The sequence below is a fragment of the Oratosquilla oratoria genome, chromosome 30 (genome assembly GCF_046742065.1).
Source record: "Oratosquilla oratoria isolate Oo_2021 chromosome 30, ASM4674206v1, whole genome shotgun sequence".
Lineage (NCBI taxonomy): Eukaryota > Metazoa > Arthropoda > Malacostraca > Stomatopoda > Squillidae > Oratosquilla > Oratosquilla oratoria.
Genome location: NC_134806.1, coordinates 43,064,973 through 43,087,068, shown reverse-complemented (window position 1 = coordinate 43,087,068; position 22,096 = coordinate 43,064,973). Strand labels below are relative to the sequence as shown.

General features: G+C 41.2%; 1 protein-coding gene across 4 annotated transcripts in view; it reads left to right on the top strand.

Annotated features, from left to right (window-relative positions):
• The window catches only part of LOC143041113 (elongation factor-like GTPase 1), a 40,597-nt gene extending 19,173 nt beyond the window's left edge, over positions 1-21,424 (top strand). For all 4 annotated transcript variants that reach the window (XM_076212841.1, XM_076212844.1, XM_076212842.1 and 1 more), the window contains exons 7-15: positions 122-257; positions 1,937-2,115; positions 4,442-4,589; positions 6,395-6,537; positions 6,877-6,990; positions 12,092-12,358; positions 15,761-15,946; positions 18,539-19,444; positions 21,034-21,424. In XM_076212841.1, the coding sequence (XP_076068956.1) occupies positions 122-257; positions 1,937-2,115; positions 4,442-4,589; positions 6,395-6,537; positions 6,877-6,990; positions 12,092-12,358; positions 15,761-15,946; positions 18,539-19,444; positions 21,034-21,267 (2,313 nt within the window). In that variant the 3' untranslated portion in view covers positions 21,268-21,424. The remainder of the gene's footprint in view (positions 1-121; positions 258-1,936; positions 2,116-4,441; positions 4,590-6,394; positions 6,538-6,876; positions 6,991-12,091; positions 12,359-15,760; positions 15,947-18,538; positions 19,445-21,033) is intronic.
• Positions 21,425-22,096: the final 672 nt, after the last annotated feature.

Here is a 22,096-nt window from a genome sequence, read left to right as displayed (position 1 = left end):
CAACAGTTCAAATTTTCTTCCCAGGGACCAAGGACCATTGCCACCTCCTGTAGGAATGAGGGCTCACCACTTAGCGAAACTTGAAGCAACAATTATTATTTTTGTATTTTTATTTTTCCAGGACAAAGTTGAGACCGAAAGAGTTGCAGAATCCTTAGGGATCAAGGTACCAATGAGCATCATGAAGACCCCGGATACAAGGGCTCGACTGAATCACATCATTTCAAAGTGGCTTCCCCTAGCTCCAGCTGTCTTAGGTTTGTTCAGTTATTATATCAACACATATATGAAAATTATCTATATACCAATAGCTTCTTCCCCTATATAAGGGAGTTAGCCAAATCAAAGGCACACACCCACTCCTACCCATACACCACCCTTGTTTCCCTCATATCTTAGCTCATCATGGGTTGGAAGCAATGTAGCAAGGCACAGCACATCCACAGCAGAGCGGCTTCACTTATGGTAGCCCCCCTCCTCATCCTCTCATGTGGAAAATAGAGAAGACAGGGAGAAATCACTTCAGGCTGGATCAAAGTATCATCTATATACAGCCATTCTCCTCTTGCCCCTATACCCTGCCTTCTCCCTTCCTTGTTCATCAGGCATTCCCCTCTCGCTCAAAGCCCCTTTCAACCTATCCATCCATCTCATCCTCTGTTGTTCCCTCAAGTTCACTCCATCCACCTCTGCCTTCCACACCACTTTTGCTAATCATTCTTCACATACATACTTACACACATATACCAATGGCTTTTTCCCCTTTACAAGGGAGGTAGCCAAAGCCAAAGACATAAATCCACTCCCACTCATTTCATCCCCACATACTCCACTCCCACTCACCCCCCTTCCCTCCATCTTTTCTTGGCTCCTGGATAACAGGTCATCCCTGCATCTTGCCCACTGCCCCGGGTCAGAAGCAATGTAGGAAGACACAGCACATCCACAGCAAAGCCGCCTCATTTAATTGATGACCCCCCTCTCCATCCCCTCGTGCAGAAAAAGAGAAGACTGGGAGAAATCCCTTCGTGCTGTGTCAAACTTACATACATAAAGTCCCTTCCCCCATATAAGGGGGTGGCTAAGTCAAAAAACATACCAATTCACCACCCATTACACACCACTTACCCAAAAATCCATGCATTGTTACTCCCATCTCGGCTCTGCATGGATAAAGGGTCATCCTTTTCCCCCACCCAGTGCTGGAGTCAAGAGGTAATGCAGCAAGACACAGCACCTCCACAGCAGGGCCTGACGGCTATAACTGGTATACTCCCACCAATACCTTACATGCCCCCATATCCACTCAAAAAATTACAGAGCAGGCGAGAAGAAATTCCTTTGGGTTATATAATTTCCTTGTCCATTCATACTTAATATAGTCGCACCTGTCTTTTGCCCTGTCCCGTCCTTGCTTGCTGGTGCCCCTTTTCACCCCATCCGTCCACTACATTCTTGATCTTTCACAATCTTTGTTAGTTTTTTTTTACTCATTATTTCCATATGCCCAAACCATCCCAGTATTCTTTGATCACAGAATTCATGGCTGGGAAAAGTTTATCAAGCTTATCATGGGGACTGGCACTGGCATGTGAGTAAAGCAACATACTCCCTAGTGTATACAAAGTATTTATGATGATAATAATTCTTTGATCAACCCTATATGCCAGCTATCTTTTCACCCCAGCTCTCTGCCCCTCACCTTCACAATATATCACTCTATCCATCCTTGTTGTAAACACCACCATACTTCTCAACACCAGATATCTCGAACATACTTAGTCTCCTCCTTTCTGCATCCTTGAAAAAAAAAGTCATAGATATCTCCAACAGTGAACAGAGAGATTTCTCAGATGTGACTTTGCAATGGTTTATTCTCCTCTATAGTATCTGTATTAATATTTGTTTAATTTTATACTATTTTGGCTTTCCTCAGAATGTGTGATCTACCACTTGCCAAGTGCAGGTGACATAAGTGAAGAACGGGCTATGAAGCTCATGTGTAGTGCTACACAGCGTTTTGACTCTCTTCCATCTCAAACACAACTTCTTAAGGAAGCTTTTGTGAAGTGTGCTTCAGATGAAAATGCCCCTCTCATTGTATATGTCTCAAAGGTTGGTTGAATGTCATTTCTCATAATTACCAGTTCGTAGATTAAACATATTGGTATTACATTTTGATAGCTTGATTCTAGAAACTTCATACAAATTTTCCTCCTGTTGTGGATGGTATGAGGGATAAAGGAAGAATGGGTATGTTTCAAGGAGGAAGTCATAAAATATGAAAAGATATATGGGATGAGCAGGATGGGAATGGTGAGAAAAATATATATAAAGATTGAAACCTGGATGCCATGCGGAATGTCTGAAAAAGGGAGGTACAGTGATGGTGGACTGGTTGGTGAGGTTATTTAATGTTTGTTGGAGAGAGGGTAGAGTGCCGGAGGACTGGAGGAGTGCCTGTATAGTTCCTCTTTACAAGGGAAAAGGGGACAAGTGTGAATGTAGTAGTTTCATAGGGATTAGCTTGTTGAGTGTAGTTGGGAAGGCTTATGGGAGGATCTTGGTTGAGAGGATTAGGAGAGGAACAGAAGGAGTAATTGGTGAGGAACAGTGTGGATTTAGGACAGGTAGAGGTTGTGTAGATCAGATCTTTGTGGTAAGACAGATATGTGAGAAAGCTATAGGAGAGGGGAAGAATGATTTTTGGGCTTTTATGGATCTGGAAAAGGCTTATGATAGGGTAGACAGGAAGGCAATGTGGGAGGTTATGCAGATATACGGGATAGGAGGAAAGCTTCTGGGAGCTGTCAAGAGTTTTTATGAGAATAGTAGAGCTTGTGTCAGGATTGGGAATGGAGAGAGTGAGTGGTTCGTGGTAAAGGTGGGGCTTCGTCAAGGATGCGTTATGTTGCCCTGGCTGTTCAACTTATACATGGATGGGGTGGTGCGAGAGGTAAATGCAAGGGTAGTGGGCAAGGGATTGGAGATGGTTAAAGAAAATGGAGAAAAGTGGGAGGTGAGCCAGCTGTTGTTTGCGGACGACACTGCGCTTGTGGCAGGATCGGAGGAGGGATTGAGGAAGCTGGTGGCAGAGTTTGGGAGAGTATGTGATAGAAGAAAGCTAAAGATAAATGTGGGTAAAAGTAAGGTGTTGAGATGTACAAGGGGTGAAAGTGGCAGTAGACTGGAAGTGAGCATTAAGGGAGAGCGACTGGAGGAAGTGGATAGCTTTAGATACTTGGGTGCAAATGTGGCAGGGAAAGGTGGAGTGAAAGTGGAGGTAGAATGTAGATTTAGAGAAGCGAGTAAATGCCTTGGTGGATTAAAGAGTGTAATGAGGAATAGACATTTGGGAATGGATGCTAAGAGGAGACTGTATGAAGGAGTGATTGTGCCAACAGCACTGTATGGGGCAGAAACATGGAACATAAGAGAAGAAGAGAGAAGGAGTTGGAATGTGTTTGAGATGAGGTGTCTGAGAAGTATGATGGGGGTTACTAGGCTAGATAGAGTGAGAAATGAGGAGGTGAGGAGGAGAACAGGGGTGGATAAGGAGCTGGGAGATAGGGTTGATGAAAGAATATTAGGATGGTTTGGACACATGGAAAGAATGAGTGAAGAAAGACTAGTAAAAGAGGTGTGGAAGGCAGATGTGGAGGGAGTGAACATGAGGGGACGTCCTAGGATGAGGTGGATGGATGGGGTGAAGGGGGCTTTGGGGAAGAGGGGAATGTCTGTTGAGGAAGGACGGGAGAGGACAGAAGACAGGGGTTAATGGAGAATGGTTGTATATGGATGATGTTGTGATAGCATGAGGTGGAATGGGCGGGTGGATGGGGGGTGAGGTAGTATGTGTGAGCAAAATTTGACGCAGCCCGAAGGGATTTCTCCCCGTCCTCTCATTTTATGCAATGGGGGGACGGAGAGGGGGGGTCGCCGATTTAATGAAGCGGCCTTGCTGTGGACGTGCTGTGTCTTGCGACACTGCTTCTGACCCAGGGCAGTGGACAAGGTGCAGGGATGACCCGTCATTCAGGAGGTGCTAAGATAAGAGGGAGGGTGGAGGGGTGTGGAGTGTATTCAGGGATGGAATGGGTGGGAATGATTTTATGGCTTTTTCTTTTTGGCTACCCCCCTTGTAAGGGGGAAAAAGCCGTGGTATATGTATGTATATGTATGTATGTATGTATGTATGTATGTATATGTATGAAATGGGTGGGAGTGTTTTTATGCCTTTCCCTTTTTGGCTACCTCCCTTGAAAGGGGGAAAAAACCTTGGTATATGTATGTATGTATATGTATGTATGTATGTATATATGAAACCTGACAGATGGGTACATGCCGTGGTTGATTACCTCCCTTATAAGGGGAAAGAGGTTTTGTATGTAGATGGATAAATATATCTTGAGAAATAATTTAATTGTTCTTGCTTTTTCAGATGGTTTGTGTACCAAGGAAGAATTTACCAGAGGACAGAATTGTTACCAGTCGAAGTGGTGGAGTGAGGGGTGGCCTGCTGACTGACGAGGAAGTGGCGGCAAAGAGAAATGAAATAAGAAGGCGAGCACAAGCATTGGAGAATAAAGGTAAAGTTCATTTGAATAAAGAAATTGTATAACATTTAGTTGGACACTGGTCCCACATTATGTATATATATATGAAAAGCCTCTTCCCCTTTTTGAATGGGGTAGCCAGCCAAGGCTACCCACTCCCACCCAGTGTTTCCCTCTTATCTTAGCTCCTCATGGATGAAGGGTCATCCCTATGTCCTGCCCACTGGCCTGGTTGGGAGCTATACATTTATATACCAAAGTTTTTTTTCCCCCTTATAAGGGAGGTACCCAAGTCAAAAGTCATGCACCCACTCCCACCCATTCCACTTCCATTCACCACCCTTTCCTCTCTCTCATCTTAGCTCCTCATGGATGATGGGTCATCTCTGTACCCCACCCACCGCCCTGATCAAAAGCAATGCAGCAAGACACAGTACATCCTTAGCAAGGCTGCTTCACTTAATCAGTGACCCCCTCTCTCCATCCTCTTATGCTGAAAAAGAGAAGACGGGGAGCAATCTGTTTGGGCTGCGTCAAAATATCATTCACAAGTAATCACTCCCTACAAACCCCCTCTCCCATATATCTGCAAAACCTCCCACAGTGGTTTCCTGTCTACCCTGTCATAAGCCTTTTCCAGATTCATAAAGGCCCAAGAAACATCCTTACCTTTTGCTAAAGCTTTCTCACAGGTCAGAAGCAATGAAGCAAAACACATTACATTCACAGCAGGGCCGCTTCATTTACATAGTGACCCTCCCTCCTCATCTCCTCAAGTGAGGAGGGAGGGTCACTGTGTAAATGAGCCCTAATGTATCATCATTTTACGTGTAAAGATTTCAGTTGTGGAAGTTGAGTGTGGTTATTTCTTTGTACCACCAAAAATTATGACTGTCGTATGAAAATGTGAATTAAGTAGGACTAATGACAGATACCTGTATGTGATGGTCCTACATGATAGACATCAGATAGAATCATCTTCCTGCTGCTTGTCTTCAAAACCTATTAACACCCTTACCTCCATCTGGAGGTGTGAACCCAAAGGTCTGAAACTTGGTCACTGGACCAGGACCAAGATTGTATTTCTCTCACCTTTTCACACAAGCATTGTGGTGGAGGAAAGGGTGACTCTTTATCCCTGAGGTTCTGAGGTTGGAGGAGGGACGGAATGGGCTACAATTGTTTGTGATGTGGGTGTGTGCAGGTGCTGGTAAGCAGCCTATGGCAGGAGGTGCATAGCTGTGGCCAAAGATATCACCTTTGACCTGTGAACTTGGACTGTTGGGGCAAGGAACAGTCATTGCCAGGAATCGGAGAGGAGTATGGAATTAAAACCCACAACTAAGTGGATGTGAGACCAGCATGCTTCAAGTTATGCCACTAGTGCACTGGATGTGTGTAGTAACTCCCTTTTTTGTAGGGAAAAGGCCTTCTTAATCCAAAACTCATCAGCCACCACTTGTGTGAATGTTTAGGCCCAGGACATAAACCCACTTCAAGAATTGGCCCAGAACATAAAACTCCACCAATTCCCAAAGTGGGTTTATGTTCTGGGCCCAAACATCTGCACAAGTGGCAGTTGGTGAGTGTTGGATTAAGAGACTTTGGTGTATTGATAATTCAAATACACATGTAGATTGTAACACTTTTGAACAGTTGTAATTAGTATTCAAAACAGATGTGGATTAAGTGATACTTTTTGAGTTGTCAGATTTCTTGTTCTAAACAGATCCAGATGTAATGACACTTGTTCAGCAATTGCCTTATTTCTTACATAAAAGAAATGCAGATAGAGTGGAATTACTTGAGCAGTTGCCTTTATTTCTTGTTTGAAACAGATGCAGATGGAGTGACACTTGGTGAGCAGGTGCCTGTCAGCGGTGATAATGAAGAAACGGTGGAAGAACCACCACCTCAGGAAGATGATGTTTTTGTAGCTTTTGCTCGAGTCTTCAGCGGGACACTTAAGAAAGGACAGAAGGTAATAGACAGCTATTTGAGTCAATGTTTATTCATCTTTTAGAACACATATGTTCATAACAGAAAAAATAATAAGTTTATATGATGTAATGATGTAAGATTCACTCAGAAGATATAGAACATTGCTCTGCACACAGTCCAAACCAAAAGGTCTTTACCCCCTGATAAGGGGATGGCCAAATAAAAGCAAACTTTACTTCTCATGCCAGACAATTCAAAATCTTTTTATTGACTGACCTATAGGCATAGGAGAAGGTCTTAGCCACTTTCTCAGGTCAGAGGTCTCCCACAAGAGAGATTCACAGTAACAGATTGATTGATTGATCATTTGAACTTGCAGGTCTATGTCCTTGGGCCCAAACATGACCCAAATAATGTAGTGCACCTACTGGGCGACGACGGATCTCTTCCTGCTGAGGTGGCCAAAGATTTTCATCATATAAGTGTTTGTGAGGTAAGTATATATATTCATACTATTTTTGCTGTCAGTTTTCAAACATTCTTTCCATGTGGTCAAACCCAAACCATCCCAAAATTTATTGATCAACCCTATCTGCCAGCTCCCTTTCCACCCCAAAGCTTTATTTACCTTCTCATTTCTTGCTCTATCTGTCTTCATAACCGCTGAGTGCATTTCTTAAACTCCTTTCTTCCTCCCATAAAATCCAGGTCACTGCCCCATACAGTGTTGTGGGCACAATCACACCTTCATACAGTCTTCTCTTTGCATTCATCCCCAGATACTTATTTCTCATGATGCTTTTCAGTCCCTCAAGATGTTTACTTGCTTCCTTTTCTCTGTAATTTACTTCCACCCCCATTCCTCAAGTCCCTGGTACATGTGACTCTAAATACTTAAAACTCTTCACTTTCTCCAGCCTCCCTCCTTTAAGACTTGCTTCCAATGTGCCTACATTTACTTTTAGCTCTCACCTCTTACATACCCTCCTGGTCCTAAACTCTGCCACTATCTTAGACTCTCTTCCGATCTAGCTACTAGTGCAGGGTCCACAAACAACAACTGGCTCCCACAATCAACAACTGGCTCCCCTCCCATTTCCCTCCACTCATGGAAACAAATTAAGAAAGATCACATGTCTGAAAGACAAGAATTTTTCCAAATAGATGCATAAATACTTGGAATAGCTTAGAAGGTGATATAGCCCAAACTCAAACAATACATGAAATCAAATCTAAATATACATATATACATACATATACCAAAGGCTTTTTCCCCCAGAAAAAGAGAAGACTGGGAGAAATTCCTTCGACCTATGTCAAAATATCATTCACACATATTACCTGACCCCCCCATGCCCTATCCACTCCCCTCCATGCATCACACCATCATCCATACACAACCATTCTCCACTCACCCCTATCTTGTCCTCTCCCTTCCTTCCTCAACAGGCATTCCCCTCTTTTCCAATGCCCCTTTTACCCTATCCAGCCATCTCATCCTTGGTCACCCCCTTATGTTCACTCCTTCCACCTCTGCCTTCCATACCTCTTTTACTAATCTTTCTTCACTCATTCTTTCCATGTGTCCAAACCACCCCAATACTCTTTCATCAACCCTATCTCCCAACTCCCTTTCCACCCCTGTTCTCCTCCTCACCTCCTCGTTTCTCACTCTATCCAGCCTAGTAACCCCTATCATACTTCTCAGGCACCTCATCTCAAACACATTCAAATTCCTCCTCTCTTCCTCTCTTATGTTCCATGTTTCTGCCCCATACAGTGCTGTCGGCACAATCACTCCTTCATACAATCTCTTCTTAACATCCATTCCCAAATGTCTATTTCTCATTACACTTTTTAATCCCCCAAGGCATTTACTTGCTTCTCTCAATCTACATTCTACCTCCACTCCTCCCTTTCTCACCACATTTACACCCAAGTATCTAAAACTATCTACTTCCTCCAGTCTCTCTTAATACTCACTTCCAATTTGTTGCCACATTCTCCCCTTGTACATCTCATCACCTTACTTTTACCCACATTTTCTTCAACTTCTTTTCTTTCACGCTTCTTCCCAAACTCTGTCACTAACTTCCTTAATCCTCCCTCTGATCCTGCCACAAGTGCAGTGTTGTCAGCAAACAACAACTGGCTTATCTCCCATTTTTCTCCATTTTTTTTAACCATCTCCAATCGCTGACCCATTACCTGTGTGTTTACTTCTTGCACCGCCCCATCCATTTATAAATTGAACAGCCAAGGTGATATAACACACTCCCTGGTGAAGTCCTACCTTTACCTCAAATCACTCACTCTCTCCATTTCTTATTCTAACACAGGCTCTACTACTCTTGTAAAAACTATTGACTACTCTTAACAGCTTACATCCTATCCCATATATCTGCAAAACCTCCCACAGTTCCTTCCTATCTACCCTGTCATAAGCCTTTTCCAAATACATAAAGGCCCAAAAAACATCCTCACTTTTTCTTAATACTTTCTCACATATCTGCCTTACCACAAAAATCTGATCCACGCAACCTGTCTGAAACCCACACTGTTCCTCACCAATTACTCCCTCTGTTCCTTTCCCAATCCTCTCAATCAAAACCCTCCCATAAGCCTTGCAAACTACACTCAACAAACTGATCCCTCTGAAACTATTACACTTGTCCCCTTTTCCCTTGTAAAGTGGAACTATACAGGCACTCCTCCAGTGTATGTTGTAATGTATGGTCTTAAGGAAAAACATAACCTAAATTGGTTCCTGAGAGATAAAGAGGACAAAGAATTGGCAAGAATGGTTCTAAAAGTAGTACAAGATAAAGAACAAGAATTAGAAATGGAAGTAGAGGAAGTGTATAGAATGGGTAAATATGCAGAAGGAAAAAAGAAAAAGTTGACCACTAAAGATCAAATTAAGGTCACAAATGGCAGCAGAAGAAATCTTGGCAAGAACAGGAAAATTAGTAAGAAATAAACACAATAAAAATATATGGATAAAAAGAGACATGAATGATGATGAAAGAGAAAAAATTAGGACATTAAGAAATGAAGCTAAAGAAAAAAATGAGAAGAGAACAGAGACTGAGATAACACAGTTCTATTGGAGAGTATTAGATATGAGACTGAATTTTTTTTTTATTAAAAAAAAAAAAAGTTTAGAGAACGAAATGGAGGGAATAGAAAATTGAAATTACCTCATGGCAACATAGATATATTAATCTGAGGATTGAACGAACTAAATGATCACCTGTCAGAAGCAAAGCCAGACATAATAGGAATTGTGGAGACAAAATGGGTCCACTAGTACCAGTGTTGGTCATGGATTATATAATCACTGGATTAGAAATAGTGAGGAGAGACAAGGTGGAGTCATGTTCCTGGTTAAAAAAAAAAAACCTGAAATGTGACGAAAGTTACATATGGAGAGAACAGGGTAGAGATGATCTCAATAAGAGTTGAGAATAGCAACATGAAAAGCAGAAAGTTTGCGGTGATTTATGTGCCCCCAAAAACAAGGTCTTGGAGATAATTCCAAAATGTTAAGAGGATATGAGAACTTCATTAAACAAGATGAAGGATGGAAATAAAGTGGTACTCATGGGAGACTTCAATTGCAAAGAAATATGTTGGGAAGAGATGACAGTGAAAGGTGGAGATGATAAATGGTGAAATGTTACTCGACATGACAATAGAACATACAATGATACAATGGGTAAAAGAAAACACTAGATTTAGAAATAATGAAGAACCATTGAGACTAGATTTATTATTTACATCAGAATCTGAAATAGTAGACAAAATTGAATACAAGACACCAATTGTGAAGAGTGACCACATACTACTTGAGTTAGAACTAAAATAGGAAATATAAAGAGAAATGAGAAACACAGGACATTTTTTCTTGAAGCGAACTGGGAAAAATTTGACGAGGAAGAAACACAAGTTGAAGAAAAATGGATAATTCTTATGAAAATCTACAAAGAAAGAATGGATAAATATGTCCCAAAGCAAAAACAGGAAAAGTTGTATATTAAGTGCTGGCTTAATAAAAGGTACAGTAAAGCGAAAGACAAAGGAGATAAAGCTTAGAAAAGATGGAGAAAAGACAAAAAACCTAGAAAGTGGCAAATATATATTAATCAAAGGAATGAATATGTAAAAATATGCAGGGAAGGAAAAAGAAATTATGAAAAAGACATAATAGAAAAATGTAAGGATCAGCCAAAACTACAGTATTCTATAGTAAATGGTAAACTAAAAAATAAACAGGAAGTAGTGAAACTACGCCAAGGGAATACGGAATACACAGAAGATACAGAAATGCCTGAAGTCATGAACAAACACGTCGTCGGTTGTCACTAGAGAAAAAATGCAACATCGGGATGAAGTGAGGGAAGTGAGCCCCCCTCCCCCCATGAGGGAAATAAATAGTAACACGGAAAGAAAACATGGATCAAATAATGAACCTTGATGTCAGAAAATCACACAGCCCAGAATAGCAAATTGGATATTAAAAGAATGTAAAGAAGAACTAACCGACAAAATATATGACATAAATAGAACCTCACTCAAAGAAGGAAAAATACCAGAAGATTAGAAAAATGCTGTCCTTCCTCCCAATTTTGTGTACTTTCAGTTGTGAATACAGATTTAAGATGTTCATAATTTCAGACATTTCTACAACTTCTATATATTCATTATTCCCTTGACGCAGTTTTACTATTTCTTGTGTATCTTTCAGTTTACCATTCACATACCTGTAGAATAGTTTAGGTTGGTCTTTGCATTTTTCTATTATGTCTTTTTCATAGTTTCTCTTTTCTTCCCTGCGTATTTTTACATATTCATTTCTTAGTTTGATATATATTTGCCACTTACTCTTTTCTTTTTTTTCCATCTTTTCCAAGCTTTGTCTCTTCTATCTTTGGCCTCTTTATATTTTTTGTTATAGCAGCACTTAATGTACACCCTTTCTTGCTTCTGATTTGGTACGTATTTGTCTAATCCCTCATTATAAATTTCTTTTAATATGTTCCATTTCTTTTCCATCTTTGTTTTTTCATTTAAGAAATTTTCCCAATTTACATTTTGAAAGAATTTTCTGAGTTTCTCGAAATCCGTTTTGTTGTACAATAGTCTTCCTTTTTCTATGTTTCTCATTTCTCCTCAAATCAATTAGTTCTCTTAGTTTGAACTCTATTAGTATGTGGTCACTTTTCCCAATTGGTGTCTTGTATTCCACTTTATCCATTATTTTACTGTCACTTAGTTTTATGCATGGGGGGGGATGGAGAGGGGACCGATTTAATGAAGCGGCCTTGCTGTGGATGTGCTGTGCCTTGCGACACTGCCTCTGACCCAGGGCAGTGGACAAGGTGCAGGGATGACCCGCCATCCATGAGGTGCTAAGATGGGAGGGAGGGTGGAGGGGAGTGGAGTGTATTTAGGGATGGAATGGGTGGGAATGATTTTATGTCTTTTTCTTTTTGGCTACCTCCCTTGTAAGGGGGAAAAGCCTTGGTATATGTATGTATGTATTAGTGTTTTGCCTGTTGCATGTTTTTTTTCTTTTTGATGTCTCATTTCAGGTAGAAGATATATACCTTCTTCTTGGACGTGAGATGGCTACCCTCCCATGTGCCTCTGCAGGTTGTGTCGTTGGCATCAGAGGCTTAGCGGGGCATATTTTAAAAAGCGCTACTCTCAGTTCAACCCCAGCATGTCCACCTTTTACCAAACTTACTCAGGATATTAGCCCAATCCTTAGGGTCGCGGTTGAGCCGGAAGACCCTCGAGATTTACCAAAGCTGAGAGTCGGTTTGAAACTACTCAATCAGGCTGACCCGTGTGTGCAGGTACAGTGATGTTATATCTTTGTGTTTTATATACCCATCCTTTGATTTAACAAACAAAAAGAGGTAACATTTGCTTGATTAGTCTGATAAAAGCAACATAGTTACTGCATTTTAACATTACAGTAACCAAGGTTCTGAAGATGGGTTCTTGATATGCCATGGTCACACTGTAGAGGGATTCGGAAATTTGTTTAGTTAGTGGGTTTTCTCCATTGCCTCCAATCTATGTACCAAGGTCTTTCTCACCCTTACAAGGGATGTAGCAAAGTCAAAAGACAAGTACTCATTCCCACCCATTTCACTACCATCCACCACCTTTTCTTCCCTCTCAACTTAGCTCCTCATGGATGATGGGTCATCCCTGTATCTTACCCACTGCCCTGGGTCAGAAGCAATGTAGCAAGACACAACACATCCACAGCAAAGCCATTTCAATTAGTCACACCCCCCTCTTGTGATCCCTCTTGGTGTATGTCTATGAGACATGGACATTGAATGCTGATTTGAAGAGGTGTCTCAATGTCTTTGGTACCAGTGCCTTTGGAGAATAATGGGGTATCACTGGAATGACTTTGTATCAAACCAGAGACCTGTGAGATTCAGTTTAAGCCAGTTATCAGCATAATTTGTGAACCTCAACTCCAGTTATTTGGGCATGTGGCACATTTCTGATATTGATCCTAGAGAACCTATGATGGGGATGCCCACATGATTCATGTCTGGGGCAAATTGAATGAGCCTATCAAGAGTTAGTTGGAATGGAAGGGATAGCTGCATGGGAGATTACTTGGAGAGATGTTGGGAACTGGTGCTGGCATGTGAGTTAAGCAAGACACTCTCTGGTGTGTCCCCAATTGATAATGATGATGATTCAAATACAATGAAATGTATGATAAATATTGTGAGGATTACAAGGATAGATAGAGTGAGAAATGAGAAGATGAGGAGGAGAACAGGGGAGAAAGGGAGTTGGTAAAGGGCTGATGAAAGAATATTGGGATGATTTGGTATATAAAGAATGAGTGAGGAAAGATCAGATAAAAGGGTGTGGAAAGCAGAGGTGGAGGGAGTGAATGTGAAGGGAAGACTGAGAATGAGATGGATGGATGTAGTGAAAGGATCTTTGAGCAAAAAGTGAGTGTCTGTTGAGTAGGGAAGGGAGAGGGTAGGGGATAGGAGTGAGTGGATAATGGTTGTGAATGGACAATAATTTGATGCAACTTAAAGGGATTTCTTCTTGCCTTCCCAATTTTTTGTATAAGGGAGGGTCACTGTGTTAATGAATTGGCTGGCCCTGCTGTGGATGTGGTGTGTCTTGCTGCATTGCTCCTGACCTGAGCAGTAGGTAGGAGACAGGGATGATCTTTGATCCACAAAGAGCTGAGGAGAAGAAAACAAATGGGTGATGGATGGAAGTGGAATTGGTTGGGGTTTGGGTTCATGCCTTTGCTGGCTACCTCCTTTATAAAGGGGGGGGCGGGGAAGAAGAACTTGATAGACTATAATAATACATATAGTTCAGGAGTGATCTCTCAAGTAAATAAAATTTTCCTGTTATAATAGGAAAATCTGTAAAGTCTGTCATTGTTGTTGCTGTTAGTTTTACTGGCTGGAAGTCTGCAGCCCCGCAATGGCTGGCAATGGTCCTTGGGTCCTTCCATAGATCTCTTTGGGAAGAAACGATGAGCTGTTATTTGGGTCAAATTTGTCATAGACTGGAGTAGTTGGAAGAGAGTTTTTTTTTTTTTTTTTTTTTTTATCTATCTATTATTATTATTATTATTATTATTATTATTATTAATATATATATTTTTTTTTTTTTTTTTTTTTTTTTTTTTTTAGTTTGGGATAGGTAAAGGGTATGTATATAATTTTCTCCACAAAAACAGGCATTTTATTAATTTATATGATGTAATTTTGAGTTACTTGTCGGTCCTCATCAGTCTTTAGTATGCCCCTCTCTAGACGGTAACATATGGTGTCCGGACAATGTCCTGATGGTACCGGACAGTGTCCAGATGGTTCTGGACAGTATCTGGATGGCTCTGGACATTATCTGGATGGCTCTGGACAGTATCTGGATGGCTGTAGACAGTACTGGGCGGTAATTAGTGCGACCTATTGTGGAAGAAAAACTAACTTAAATCTGAGGATGGACCTATCTTGAATGTTGAGTGGTAGGACTAGGACTAAATACATAGTCTTATAAGAGTACATTTTAATCTTACCAAAAAAATCTAAGCTATGAGGCAGTTCTGTTACTGTGGTTAACTCCCATCATGTCCACTATTTTATTTTTTTTTGTTATTATTTTTTTTTTTAAATATTTTACCATATTTTATCATAGCTGCAAGTTTGAAACCATGTAGCTATGACACTATCGAGATGTTAATTAAGATTTCTGATATGCCCTGGATATGCTGACTTGACTGACAACATGAGTTATGAGGTAGTTCATGGCATGTTGAAGATAGTGTCGAGTTGTTGAGTTGTCGGTAGCGTATCAGATCTTGATTATCTATATTGATGTTGCCAAATGTTTTAAAAATTACATAAAGGATAAAATATGGCACAAATAATTTATTCATGCCAATATTAACTAAAAACAATTAATATCATCGGAGTTGTCAGTAATTAATCTTGACTGCAAATAAATACATAATCATACAGCCATACCCTAAATCTTGGTATAGTATTAATATAATAATGTTATTATTTAAAAGAACATTCAGTAATGTAGCCCTAAAACAACTGAAGCACTGAAATCAACTGGTGTTGCCACATTTCCTTTTGAATTTTTGTATTTCGGTTGAAATCTTTATTCTCCAGAATTTGTCCATAGTTACTGAAGTCCATTGGTTCAGTGTCTGTAGTTTCTGGGTTCTGTATGGTTATTCTAAGTCATACTACATTCCCTGTCAACTAAGAAGGGACATTGGGTTTTGGATGGGTGCGGAATGAGTTGATGGTGAGTGAGGGTGTCGCTACCTGCAACGGAGGTTGAGTTGACAGTGGTTTAAACCCTGACATCAGTGAGTTGAACCAAGGCCATGGTTTATTAAATTCCATGTTACAAAGTCCTCGTAAGGGGCACTTGTATGTTTTGACTAGACCATTCCCCCTGCAAAGGGTAAGATGGCTTTTAGTACCCTCCTAGCCCTCTCTAAGAGGAGGAGTTTGTGACAGTAAACTGATTTTATATATATATATATATATATATATATATATATATATATATATATATATAAGGAATGCAAACCATACCTAGGATTAGGATTGAAATATATGATTCGAGTGTTAGGTGGGCATGTTTATTCCAAGTGTGTGAGTGAAGTGATAGCTATTTTACCTTGGTAATATATTTAATAATTTTCTTTGTTTTACACTTTCTTTTGTGTGCAGGTATTACTACAAGACACAGGAGAATATGTGATAGTTACAGCTGGTGAAGTCCATCTAGAGAAATGTATTCAGGACTTGAGAGAACACTACGCCCGGATTCCAATCAAAGCATCTGATCCCATTGTGCCCTTCAGGGAAACTATTGTCCCACCTCCAACCCTCGACCGACTAAATGAAGCTATTGAGGTGAGAGTTTGGGAACAATTCTTTCATTCTCCTTATTTATTTGTTTATTTATTTATGTTATGTTTATGTTTATTCATCCATAAGGCCACAGTTCCTCCTAGAAGGAATGTGACTGAATTAAAGCATACACACCAAAAGATCTATTTACACCTCCCTTCCCACCACCACTACTACCACATTCCAAAGGTCAAATTCAGTGTCACCATGGCTGTTCATTGTACGCATGGATGGAGTAGTGAGGGAGGTAAACATGAAGGTGCTAGGCAGGGGTTTGAAGTGAGTGTGTGATAGTGGGCCTAAGTAAATTTACAGGCATTGATAGGATGGAGGAAATGTCTGTTATGGCCTGAAGGGGTCTGTACATCATACACTCAGTGAGCAAATCAATGCTCACTGACAGACACAGTGTTTTAAGGAAGGGTTTTGAATTGGGATTGGTGTACCCAATTGTAATGGTATGAGGGGCACACATGGGTATTGTACACAGCCATGGTCAGTTGATCACAGGGAGTCATGATAGAGCTTGTCTGTAGGGTTGCACCAGGAGGGTACATGGACAAGGACATACACAATGGTCTACCCAAATGGATAAACACTTGTAGCTTTCCCTTTGGGCAGGGGGTATTCCAAAGTTCTAGTACTACATGGGAGAACACTGCTCATGCCTTGATGTTACTATTGGGTGCTGTCTTCATGATAAGATGTTCAAGTTGCTTACCATATGCATTGGATTGGGGGTAGGGTGATGACATCTCATGACTTACTCCACAATCAGAGATTAATGATGGGTACCTGCATTTATACCCAGGGCAATGGGTGAGATGCATGGATTACCTATCATCCAGGAGGAGCCAAGATGAAAGGGTAGGAGGGAGGGGTGGTGAATGGGGGTGAAATGGGTGGGGATGAAATGTGTGGGAGTGGAATTATGCCTTTTGACTTTGGCTACCTCCCTTGTGATGATGATATGGTTTAATGTCACACACTCCCCCCCCCCCTATCAGGGGGCTAGGACGGTTCCCCTCACAGAGGGCTTTTGTAGTGTGGAATTTAATGAACCATGCCCTTGGTTCAGCTTCACCAGTGGCAGGATTCGAAATGCCCTCACCTTGACCTTCGCCGCAAGTAACGACACTCTAACCCACTCAGCCAACGAGCTTTCCAAGGGAAAAAGCCCTTGGCATGTGTATGTATGTGCCTGCATATTGTGGTCCTACAAGATGGACAGCAAAGCTGCCCATTATCAAAATCTGTCAATCCCCTCACTTCCAACAGGAGGTGCAGCTCTGGACCAGGCCCAAGCTCTATCAACTTCAATTTGATTTTTTACACTTTTACACATATGGGGAGCTGACAGCCTGTGACTGGCACCAGCTAGGGCCACTTTAATACTCCATACCTGAGTAGCCAGCCCAGCATTCACCATAACATATGGAGATAGATGATCCAGTAGAGTATGTGTGAATGAGTGGGGGAGTATTACCTAAGCCTATGTGGAGGTCTGGAGGGTAGGAGCTGAAGAGGCGAGGGTGTGTAGACTTGTGTGGAGAGTAGATGTCTTGCGCATAGGCAACATGCAGGCTTGCAGAGGAACCTATGGAGTTGTGGAAGAGGCTAATATAATTGTTGGACTCCAAGAAGGATCTACTTGTGTTGCTCACCTGAATCCACGTGATTGCTGCTTGCACTAATGCTGAACATTGACACTGCACCCACATAGGGTGAATTCCCCATATAGTGTTTAGTAGCTCAGTCCTCAGACTTGCACACAATTTCCATAAGGATGGGTTTGACTCCCATTTATAAGAGTGACATAACCCAGAGCATATATGCTGAGTCACTGGTGGTAATGCAGACTTCCTACAAGGAGGAGGTCGGGGACCTTTGGACTGAGGATGACAATGATGGTCATTCTTGCTTCTATAGTGCTGCAACACTGCATTCATTACTGGTACATAAAATTGCATGTCACTCATAGATTTTTGGCACAATCATCAATTTTAGTTATAACTTCATCATTGGTTATGGAAGGCCAATTGGTCACCTAGTGAATGTTCCAGAGCAGTATTCAACTTGGGTACCAACCACTACCAAGCCAATTGCTTCTTGTAAGGCAATGTGAGGAAGTTCATGACAGTGGCAGTCATCCCATGAATGCCACCACTGGAGATACTGGGTGGCAGGGATACCAACCACAAGTTGAGGTGGCAGGTGAAGTGGCATGGGTGAATGTACATCCCTGGATACTTGTTTCTCAAGGCAATTGCTACTTTCACCAGATATATTGCTCCCTTTACTTGGTAACTCACCTCCATCTCCATTCCTCCTTTTCCTGGTACATGTGACTCCAGATATGTAGAGCTATTTGCTTGGTTGATCTCTTTTTTCCTATAGCCCTGTCATTCTCCTCTCCCATTTTCCTGCCATCTTCTACTGCCACAATCAAAGATTTCTTATCCTTCCCTATATACAATAACTCCCTCTACTCACCCCCTCACTTTTTTTATTTCCTATATATTAATAGGCCGACTTTCATTGTGATTAGTATAAATCATTGTTGCTCATTAATTTTTAAATATATTCTATTTGCAGATAAAGGAAGAAAAGAACTCAAAAGAAAGTCAAGGCACTGTTACAATATCAAACAAGTTTGGTTGCTTGAAGATCAGTGCTGTACCCTTGCCTCCTCCAGTCACCACCCTGCTTGAGAAGAATAGTGATATAATTAAATTATTGTCAAGGAGATGGAAAACAAATTCAAAGAATGGGAGCGAGTTAAAGGAAGAAAGTGAAGGTCTTCAGCATAGCGAAATTGATATGTCGGAACTGAACGAAGAATTGCAGAACATTGGAAAATGTGGCAGTTTAACCAAAGCCACTCTGGAAGCCATTGAAGATTTCAAATCAAAATTAGATGCAGCTTTCAGGGAAGCGGGTAGTGAATGGGACGAAGCCATTGACCAAATGTGGAGCTTTGGACCAAATCATAATGGACCAAACATTTTACTGAATCGAATTAAGAACTATTCACGCGGTTCCATATGGGAACCACCATCGAGTGTAGATTCGCCACTCTCTACGTATGACAGGAATTTCGTAACTGGATTTCAGCTAGCAACTGCGGCAGGACCCCTTTGTGAAGAACCCATGATGGGTGTGTGTTTTATTGTAGATCAGTGGAGTATTGAAATTCCTGAGGAGAATGGTGAAGAACTTGGCAGAACAACTATTGGTGGATTGTCCGGTCAGGTCATCTCAACTGTGAAAGACACGTGCCGGAAAGCTTTCCAGGAAAGAGATCAACGGCTTATGGTGGCTATGTACTCTTGTGTGGTGACGGTGACGGCAGAGGTGGTCGGGAAGATGTATGCTGTCATTGCCAAAAGGAATGGAAGAATTTTGGACGGCGATATTACGGAGGGCTCCACAGCATGGAATGTGTGTGCCTACCTGCCTGTGGTGGAGAGCTTAAATATAGCCAACGAACTCAGGAAATCTGTAAGTATTACAAAGCATCAAATTGTTTGATGAGTGGCTACATTTGACTGCATAGTTTTATTTATTGTCTTATTTAGTTTTATTTAATTTTTAATTTTTTATTTATTTATTTGCTTTATATATTTCTGAAAACACTCAAAATGTGGCAGAGTTATTGTTGAAGTACAGGGCTCTGCGACAGTTACCTGCAAGTGGCAATCCTGTGAGACAGACTCCTTCCCTGTCCTCTCCCCCTTTCCCTTCCTTCCTCCCTCTCCACTCCTCCCTTCTGTCTGCATCTCATTTCCCCTCCCCTTCCCTTATCCTCCCTCTCTCTCCACCCTTCCCCTCCCATCCCTCCTTTCATCTCCTCCCAGCCATTTTCTCATATCCTCCCCATCACTCCTGTCTCCTCCCAGCCTTGTTCTCCTCTTTTCCCTTCCCCTTCAATCCTCTCCTCTCTCCTGTCCCCTCCCCTCTCTTTTTCCCTTCCCTTCCACATTGAGGGGAGAGGGAAGGGAAGATGAAGATGAAGGAGGGAGAGGGGAAGGTGGGGCATAAAAGGAAGAAACTCCCTTTCCTTTCCCTCCCCACTCTCCTTGAGAGGGGAGAGAGTGGGAAGGCAAGAGGGGGAAACCCCCCCTCTCCTTCTCCTATTCCTTCCCTCACCTCCTCCCTCCCTCCCTCTCCTTCCCTCTCCCCCCCCCCTCTTTCCTACACCTTGAATTTGATGGAATAATTATTTTCCAAGAAACTTCTGGAGCCACAGAAGTGACCTGAAGGAGCCACAGGTTGCCTACCACTACTCGTCAGGTTTTTTATTACTTTGTTTATGTTTTGGGAGCATTAATGGTGGTGATAGTAACCTAACCTAACCATTAATGCTCCTGAACCATAAATTGAGTACAGTGAGACCTCACATTAACGGACATTAATTAACTGTGTTTGTGGTGTTTTTGCTGTGTTTTCGGTGTTTTTGGTGCTGTTGTTTAGTGCGTGCAATCACTATGCCACCCAAAAACCACTCCAAAACACCGCAAACACAGCTAATTAATGTGTGTTAATGAGAGGTCTCACTGTAATAAAAAAATTTACCATAACCTGAGTGACAGCGGGTATAGGGGATAGAGAAAGGAAAAGGAGAAGGAATGGAAAGGGGGTAGAGAGGAGGGGGAATAATGGTAAGAGGGAAAAAGATGTCATCATTATTATCATAATACAGTAAACCCTCGATATAGTGGATCTCGATATACCGGATATCGGATTTAACAGACAAAAAATCTGACCGGACAAACCCTCACTATAATGGATTTTCATCTGTTATAGTGAGGGATCCTCGATTATAATACATCTTTGGATATAATGACAGACCCCCTGTCCCCATATTGTCAGTTATACTGTAATTTCTAATCCTACTAATTTCTATTACCGGACAAACTTCGGGATATAATGGATCTGTCTGGTATTTCCATTGGATATAACAGATCCTTGGTTATAACGGATTTTCGGATATAACGACAGACCCCTGTCCCTATATCATCTGTTATATTGAGGATTTACTGTTGTTATTATTAATTTTCTAATTTTAACTTGTGTCCTTACACTTACAGACATCAGGGGAAGCAGTGCCTCAGCTTGTCTTCTCACACTGGGAGACCTTAGACTTGGATCCGTTCTGGGTTCCTCAGACTGAAGAGGAGCTTCTGCACTGGGGAGAGAAAGCAGACACCGAGAATGTTGCCCGGAAATACATGAACATGGTCCGGAAGCGAAAGGGAAGAGCAACAGATGAACAGCTCGTCATTCATGCAGAAAAACAAAGAACTTTATCAAAGAATAAATAAACGTAGAAAATAGAATTCGTTATGAGAATGAACATATTAAATTGAACTTGTTATAAAATGTGAATAACAGTGTGTCGGTAACGTGAAATAGTGTATTTTTTTCGAAGGAATTCTACCTATTTTGACAGTGATTATTTATAATAAAATTTATAGACAATTAATTTTTTTATACCCACTGGTAATATGGAACATAGACCAATTATAGCAATAAATTTTGCAGGATAGAAGTAAATATATATGAAAATAATGAAATGTGTTGACACAAAATATGAGAATTTACAAAAAAGTTAATAATGAATTACATGTATAACGAGTAGTAGTGGATGAAATATACACATCAGTACACTGTTTATTAGTGTAGTAGTTAGCACCAAGGGTTGTGATGACACAGGCCAGAGATTGAGTTCCACTCAAGGCTTGAAAGTCTCATACACTACAAACCATTACTGTTCCCCTTGAGCAATGGGGTGGGTGAGGCAAAGCTTCTCCCATAGATCAGTCTATGTATGAGCAATGAGTTCTCATCCAGGAGGGTAACAGCTGTCATGGTGAAACATGCACATGTGCATGATGACTCCATACTGGTGTAACTGAGGTAGAAAAGAAGAAAGAATTTATATACTATACTGGCAATCCATAAAACATGAGGATATTGCAAGCTTCAGGGAGAAAAATAAAATTTATAAATGATTATAAATAAACTTCTGTGATGTCCCTTAGTCCAAAACACACTCATAGACACTAGAATCAGTCTTAGGATTGAAACTTGCCAAGGTTGGTATAAAATGTATGTTCCCTGAACATACACACTAATACACAAATACAGAGT